The sequence below is a fragment of the Sinocyclocheilus anshuiensis genome, unplaced genomic scaffold (genome assembly GCF_001515605.1).
Source record: "Sinocyclocheilus anshuiensis isolate Anshui unplaced genomic scaffold, SAMN03320099.WGS_v1.1 scaffold2182, whole genome shotgun sequence".
NCBI lineage: Eukaryota > Metazoa > Chordata > Actinopteri > Cypriniformes > Cyprinidae > Sinocyclocheilus > Sinocyclocheilus anshuiensis.
In genome coordinates, this window is record NW_015557240.1 from 123,020 (window position 1) to 131,432 (window position 8,413).

Below are 8,413 nucleotides of genomic sequence, written 5' to 3' on the forward strand. Positions count from 1 at the left end.
CAATACTACAGCAAGAATAAAAGTTACGCCTTCTTTCTTTGCATGAACATTTGGGCGGCGTTATGCTAATCTTCATGTGGGGGCATGTTAGAACGAGGCGTTTTAGGTAGGCATGGTTGACTCTTAACTTTTATAAAGAATATCTCTTTGGATTTGAGACTTTAGTCGTTGCAACTTTCTTCTTTATGCACCAAGAGCTTGTAACACTCCAAAGAGAAAGGAAAATTTTAAATTGCATCATATGACCCCTTTAATATTATATCACACTTTAATTTGTGGGTCAGAGCAGGAAAATTTGAGCAAGCTTTTATGTAGAAATGTTGGCAATAATCAACAGAATTCAGCAGTAATTGACCTTGCATTGTAGCTGAAATATATAATTATAAATATGCCACACCTTCCTGCTGTAACAGACATGCACATAACTGTTAAGACTTTATAACATGATGTTAAAGTGTGTGTACTTTTGTGTATTAACAGAATGAACCAGGCTCCAACACAGGGTTTTGAAAAGGATGTTGGCTATAAGACTACTCATCACCTTATGTATCCAGAGAGCGCCACTGATTTAGACAACTCCACAAGTCTTATACTCATTCCCTTTAAAACTCTGGATCTAGAGTGGATCATCAGCGCTCTGACTACAGGAGACATCTCAAAGTTAGTGAATTATTATCTGATATTTGGAATGACATGAGAAATGTATCATTTAGTACAGGGGCACCAAACTCAGCTCCTTGAGAGCCACAGTTTTGAATAGTTTAATTTGAACCCTGATTCAGATCAGGTGTGTTTAATGAAGGTTCAAGCCAAATTCTGCAAGACTGCAGCCCAACAGGAACTCTGTTTGGTATGTTACCAAGTCAGACAATATTGTCATCGCTGTATTGCTAATTTGTGACCTTGGACCACAAAACCAGTCATAAGGGTCCATTTTCTGAAATTGAGATTTATAAATCATCCGAAAGCTGAATAAATAAGCTTTCCATTGATGTATGGTTTGTTAGGATAGGACAATATTTGGAGGAGATACAATTATTTGAAAATCTGGAATCTGAGGGTGCAAAAAAATCTAAATATCGAGAAAATCGCCTTTAAAGTTGTCCAAATGAAGTTCTTAGCAATGTATATTACTAATAAAAAAATAAATTGTAATATATTTACAGTAGGAAATTTACAAAATATCTTCATGGAACATGATCTTTACTTAATATCCTAATGATTTTTGGCATAAAAGAAAAATCAATAATTTTGCCTTAATAATAATAATAATAATAAATGTTATTGTTGTCACTGATAAACTTCATTGTATTTTGTAGATATAAACACATTTTGATTTTGATAACTGCAACAAAAAAGTGAAACGATAGAATATCCAAATTAAACTGTTTTGAAACATTCCACAATAAGCAGGTGAATTGGTAATAGGTGACATCCAGGTGAAAACACAGATGGGTCATAACCCTATCCTGAACACAATGCTCGCAAACTTCTTTATCAGTGTTTGGTGATTGTGTGTGTTGGGAACTGGAGAGAGTCAGTTTGAGAGTGCATTGAAACTGCTTACAGTTGTACAAAATGTTGCTATGATGCTCTTAACAGGTACTTGCAAAAAAACAACAACCATATTTTGGTTTCCTTACATTGGCTGTCAATTCATTACAGAATAGATTTCAAAATTTTTGATTTTTATTTATAAATCGCTGCACAATTTAGCTCCCCGTATTTGGTGAAATTACTTAAGAAATTAGTCAAAACTGATGAGCTTACCTAATGATTCCTAGGACTAAATGGAAAATAAATGGAGATTAAAAAGATTTTCAAAGGTTTGAATCAATTGAACCAATTGCTTCACAAAATGATTTACAATTTCCAAGCGCTTGAAACTGATCCTGGTGATGCCTGCTTGTCAAAACTGTGTAAATGCAACAAAAACTCAGGCCAAATATGCATAAAAACAACTTTTACAAACCCATTGCAAGTTAATTCTTTTGGCCATGATAATTGTGTAGTGAATCTCATTTTGTGACAGCCCCATTTGCCACCCATGTTAAGCATTTTTAAGCACAAATGAAAAGATCATAAGTGGTTGTATATTCCATTTTTTAGGTTTTATTTATTTTTTTGCTGTCTGTGGTTTTATTATGGTTATGATTGTCTTTGTATGTTGTTCTTAAATTAAGAAACCGTTATGAAAAAAATATCAAGAATCAAAACACATTTCCCAGGCAAGAAACAGCTATTGCTGTGAACGTTTGAGCTGGCAGCTAAATTAAAATATCTTAATCAATGTGATTCATTCGATCAACATTAGTTAATCAACTAATTTATTTAGTTTATTTATATCTAAATTCACAGTGAGAGACAACGGGAGACGTTTCAGACATGCACGCCACTTCTCCTCAGCACCAGGCACGGAAACGGTGCTCGAAGTGCATGCTCTTCAATTGCATGCAAAAAGGCACCGGCGTGCTGTAGCCTGTGTCATTTCATATCAAAGCATGGAATAGACTACAAGCATGCAATGTCGTGGTCAGTTAAGTCATGAAGTTACCAAAAAGGCGATTAAATCTGCCTTAAAACGTGCATGCAATATGTTTTATTTGTTATATGTTATATTTTAAGAACATGTCTCTGAAATGGTTTTCTAAAGTGTTCTGGAGCAGCTCAGCACTGTCTCGCTCATCTTACACACACGATTCAACTCGTCAGCTCATTAGTAGAGACTTCAAGACCTGAAGTGGGTCAGAAAAGGTAAAAAAAAAAAAAAAAGAGGAAATCAATGACTTTTATAGCTTTAAGGTATTCTTCTATATTTAATTTAGAATGTAGTATGTGATAACTTTATTCAGATTCTGCATATTTCTGCTGAAGGGCACAGGTATCTAAATATGACGATTATTATGGGTTTATGTGAAGATTGTGTTAAAGGGATAGTTCACCCAAAAATGAAAATTTGATGTTTATCTGCTTACCCCCAGGGCATCCAAGATGTAGGTGACTTTGTTTCTTCAGTAGAACACAAACGAAGATTTTTAACTCAAACCGTTGCAGTCTGTCAGTCTTATAATGGAAGTAAATGGGAATCACGAATTTGAGAGTAAAAAAAAACATACACAAACAAAACTAAATTAAACCCTGCGGCTCGTGACGATACATTGATGTGTAAAGACACGAAACGATCGGTCTGTGCAAGAAACTGAACAGTATTTATATTGTTTTTTACCTCTGATGCACTTCAATGTATGAACTGTCCTGAGCGCGTCCTCGACAGCCGGCGCGTGACGCGTCTTCTTCTTCTTCTTGCTTTACGGCGGATCGCAGACTTATAAGTACATTACAGCCACCTATCTCTCAAATGGACCATTGACACTCTATCTACAATCTCAATTAGGAGTGTCAATGGTCCATTTGAGAGATAGGTGTGTATGTTTTTTTTACTCTCAAAGCCGTGATTCCCATTCACTTCCATTATAAGACTGACAGACTGCAACGGTTTGAGTTAAAAATCTTCGTTTGTGTTCTACTGAAGCAACAAAGTCACCTACATCTTGGATGCCCTGGGGGTCTTCAAATTTCAAAACTTCATTTTAAACCTAGTAACGGAGGCTTGAGCCGTTGGTAGCAGACTAATGCAGTTAATAACTAAGTTATGAGAGAGAGCGAGAGAGAGAGAGAGAGCGAGAGAGAGAGAGAGATAGAGATTACCTTTGTGAGTCTGTGCGTCTCTCAAAAGTGTTCGGCAGCAGTGTCTCTATTAATAGTGAAACTTTAAGTTGATTTTCTTCACAAACAGTGCCTTTGTTACCTCGTGTGTGAGAAGTCATGTAGTTTTTAAACTGATGTTAGCCTACTGAAAAAATCATCAGAGTACTGCTAACAACATTAGCGCGTATCGTTATTGGTTCTTTCTGTTTTAGGCTGTAAGGACCTTTGCCATAACTCAAATAATTTGGCGAAGTGATATGGTCATATAATTGCACACCTTAGAACGTTCATCAGCCAATCAGATTCAAGCATTCAGCGGCCTGTAGTATAAATTTGTATGTATTTAATTTTATTTAAAACCTTGGGGCCAGATTTACTAACAGCTTGTGCCAGCACAAACCGTCTTTTGGTGTTAAAATAGTACTGTCAGGATTTACTAAAGACACATACTGCGTCACAAATGACGCATTATACACTATGCACTTATACACTTATACTTATACAACACAGTGATTAAAGCTGTGATAGTTGATTGCCCAAGTGTTCCACACTTTTTTTTTTGGTTATTTAGGTGTATCATTCGGGTATTTAAAGTGCACTTTTTCTTTTTGGAATTTTCAGTGTGAACGCACTACAAAACATCATAGAATAGTTCGTAAGTATGTGATTTGGGACGCACCTACACAGTGAAGAATTAGCGCTGAAAAGGCACTTGTGACTCCGTTTCCGTTTCCGTGGTTTGTGATTGTTGCTCCGTGTAGCTTTGCTTTTCTGTTGAATCTCTATCTTTCTCTGTTGTTTAAAGTGATAAAATAAAACTTAATTATCACCATATTTCTGATATTATCTGTTTTTTCACGAGTTCATCAAACAACAGTGGTAAGTCAGAATCATTCATCAATCACAGTGAGTAATGGCTTCTTCTCCTGCTATTGTTGTTTGCACCGCTTGCCACATGTATAGTTTAGCTCTCTCTGTTGGCGACGAGGGATTCACATGTGATAAATGCAGGGAAATAGTTAGGCTGACAGAGAAGATTTCAGAATTAGAGACATGCATCCAAACTTTAATTGAGGATAGTAAGAATGTGAGGGCTGTAGATACGGCTTTGGATGCGACTAGCTCAGGGAGTCCTGTACATTGTTCGGTTCCGGTTACAGAGCCTCTGCAGCAGGGTGACTGGGTGACTGTGAGGTCGTGGGTCAAAACATCAAACAGGTTCTCCCCACTGACGCATCCACTGAGAAACCTGATCAAAGTGCTCTAGTTATTGGTGATTATATTGTACGGAACGTGAAAATAGAAACACCAGCCACCATAGTCCAATGTTTACTGGGAGCCAGAGTGCCTGACATCTTGGCAAATTTAAAAGTGCTGGCTAATGCTAAACAAATTCACAGTAAGATTGTTATCCACGTCAGCACTAATGATGTTCGACTAATCACTAAAATGATCACTAAAATAATGTTAAAGAGATGTGTGCACTTGCAAGTACGATGTTAGACACTGTAATACTCTCTGGTCCCCTCCCTGCTTACTGGGGTGACGAGATACATAGCAGACTGTCGTCACTGTTCCACAATGTTCCATAAATAAAAAATGTATATAATACAGAGAAACAAATGATAAAGCATGGCTTATCAGGTCCCTTCCTAAGAAAGCGCTTCTTGTTCACTCATCATAACTTAGATGTGCTCTGTTTGACAGAAACCTGGCTAAAACCAGATGATTACATTATTTTAAATGAGTCTACCCCCCAAGATTGGAACCTAGGTGTGCTATTTGATATCAATCTTTCCTTAGAAAGCCACGTTTCTAGCATTTGTAAAACTGCATTTTTCCATCTCAAAAATATATCTAAATTTCGACCTATGCTCTCAGTGTCAAATGCAGAAATGTTAATTCATGCGTTTATGACCTCAAGTTTAGATTATTGTAACGCTTTATTGGGTGGTTGTTCTGCACGCTTAATAAACAAACTCCAGATGGTCCAAAATGCAGCAACGCTAATATTAGTCTGTTTCTTTCTTATTCCGAGGTCACCGTAACCCCCAGATCCAGTACGTATCCAGCCCAGCTAGTGGATCAGCACCTAGAGAGGACCTCGACAGCCCTGAATGTCAGCAGAGACCAGGACAACTAGATGAGCCCCAGACACAGATCCCCAGTGAGGACCTTGTCTCCTAGACGGCCACCGGGACAAGAGGGAGTCCTCTGCACAATGTGACTTTGCTGCAGCCTGGAATTGAACTGCTGGTTTCGTCTGGTCAGAGGAGAGCTGGCCCCCCGACTGAGCCTGGTTTCTCCCAAGGTTTTTTTCTCCATTCTGTCACCGATGGAGTTTTGGTTCCTTGCTGCTGTCGCCTCTGGCTTGCTTAGTTGGGGACACTTAATTTCCAGCGATATCGTCAACTTGATTGCACAGATACTATTTAAACTGAACTGAGCTGGATGATGAAATCACTGAATTCAATGATGAACTGCCTTTAACTGAAAATCGAGTGTTTACTTTTGTCACTTTGCATTACTGACACAATATTTTCCTAATTAATGCTGTACAGTTGCTTTGACACAATCTGTATTGTTAAAAGCGCTATATACTGTAAAGATGACTTGACTTGACTTGACTGAAAAGGCATTGACGATATAATCGCGATATAATAACGTTTGTGCTCGTCAAATTACTCTTATTTGTGCAATTCTTTAACGTCCAAAAAAAGCATGTCTTAAAGCAGGCAGTAATTTGCGCTGCTCTTGGTAGATTGCGCTGGTCATTATGGAAATGATCTGGCTGCGTCTGTGTTCTTTAATGTGCGCATTGTCAGTAAATCACCCGCAGAACTTTCTCCACCCATCGGTGCTTTTATAGAATTGCGTTCTAACACTAATTTGCCCAGTTTAGTAAATCTGGCCCTTAATGTTGTGTCAGTGTATGTCATGTGTTAATGCATTATAACATAAATAATATATCATTCATATAAAATAAGTATAATAAATATCTACAAGCATAAGCCAGGTGATTTTGTATAGGCCTACAGGGGATTGACTTTATTGTTTTAAATAGTCACTTTGTTAACAGATGAACATCGCTAAAATCTAACACACCTTCCTGAGAATGAAAAAACAGAATTTGCTCAAAACGTATGTGTCTGAGGTGTCCACATAAACCATATTAATATCATAATGCATTTAAATAGGCCTACACTATTATGTCCTTGTAAACCATATACACTACTTTAACATAATCTTAATTGTCATTAACAAAATATTTTTGTCATTGACTAAACTACCAGTGTTCATGTAGTCTAAGATATTCATCCAACTGTATTTTTTTGTTCATTCCTGTATCATCTTTTGACCTATATGTACATTCTAGAGGGAAAAGATTGCTATACAGGGGATGGTTAGAATCTGCAGGATAATTTAATTAGTATAGTGAAGCATTGTTTATTAATCAATATGATTGTCTCTGGCTTTTAGGACATATGTACCAGTCAAGTCACGGATCACAGCCAATAAGGACAAGGTTAGTGGATTGTGTGCCATTATAAAAAAAATGAAAAAGGGCGGCTTTTTGACTCGTTTGACTAGTTTTGATCAGTTCTTACTTTTCTTCTTTATTCCTATTTTTAGAGATTTGATTCATGATCTTTTTACAGGTGTTAATCTACAACCCACGCTTTTTAAAGTATGTATATGACTCCTGGCTAGAGGGTCATGGGAGATATCCATCCACTGGATTCCTTTCACTGATGTTTGCAATTCACATTTGTGATGAGGTATGTTAATTTTAGTTGTATTGTTTTTCTTTCTTCAGTGTCTTCACTGGTATCAGTTTAATAATTTTCTGTGCTTTGAGGAGCGTGTTTCACTCCCATTCTAAAATGTAGTTTCCACATGAGAATATCTCCCCCTTGTGGAACCAGCCCTCTGCTGCAACTGTGTGTTGAGAAGTATGTTTGTCAGATCATTACATTTGTCATTTTATATGATCTAATGAACACTGATTAACACAGATCTTTCTGTCATTTGGTATGATTTTAAAGAAAAACTGCTTTAGTAGAAACAGATTATGTGGTGTACAGCTATGTTGATTTATCAAAACCCAGACTGATAGATCTTACAACCAAGCTTAGTTGTCATTAAATGAGAAAAAAAATGTGTAATGTTAAAATAAATTAATAACTTCTACTACTACTATTGCTACTGCTGCTGAAATTACTATTGCTAATAAAATAATCAATAAATAATGATGATTATCTAAAAGAACGGCTTTCAGTCTTAAAGCCTGTCTGCTCTGTTGGATGTAGGTGAATGTGTTTGGATTTGGTGCTGACCAGGATGGAAACTGGCACCATTACTGGGAGGACAACATGCTGGGAGGAGCATTCAGACACACAGGCGTCCATGATGGAGACTATGAGTACAACATCACACTGCTCTTAGCAGACAAACACAAGATCACGCTCTACAGAGGAGGCTGAGCTCACACATGGAATTTTCCACAAAGCCTTAACAGAACAGAACTACCACAAGACCGGGGCCATTTGAGCACTCATTGCCATTTATGTATGGATTGAAAGCTTTAGAGATTTTGTTTGATTTTATTTTTTAAGTTACTTTTAGAATGAAAATAAAAAAATCACTGACTGATAACATGTTAATATTCAAAGCTATTTTTTGCACATCATTCAAGATGTATTTA

At 36.9% G+C, this 8,413-nt stretch overlaps 1 protein-coding gene across 1 annotated transcript in view; it reads left to right on the forward strand.

The window, feature by feature from the left end:
- LOC107679040 (CMP-N-acetylneuraminate-beta-galactosamide-alpha-2,3-sialyltransferase 1-like) overlaps positions 1-8,413 on the forward strand; it is a 15,410-nt gene extending 6,997 nt beyond the window's left edge. Inside the window, exons 3-6 of the mRNA XM_016474451.1 lie at positions 481-660; positions 7,189-7,234; positions 7,368-7,487; positions 8,019-8,413. Of these exons, the coding sequence (XP_016329937.1) occupies positions 481-660; positions 7,189-7,234; positions 7,368-7,487; positions 8,019-8,192 (520 nt within the window). The 3' untranslated portion in view covers positions 8,193-8,413. The remainder of the gene's footprint in view (positions 1-480; positions 661-7,188; positions 7,235-7,367; positions 7,488-8,018) is intronic.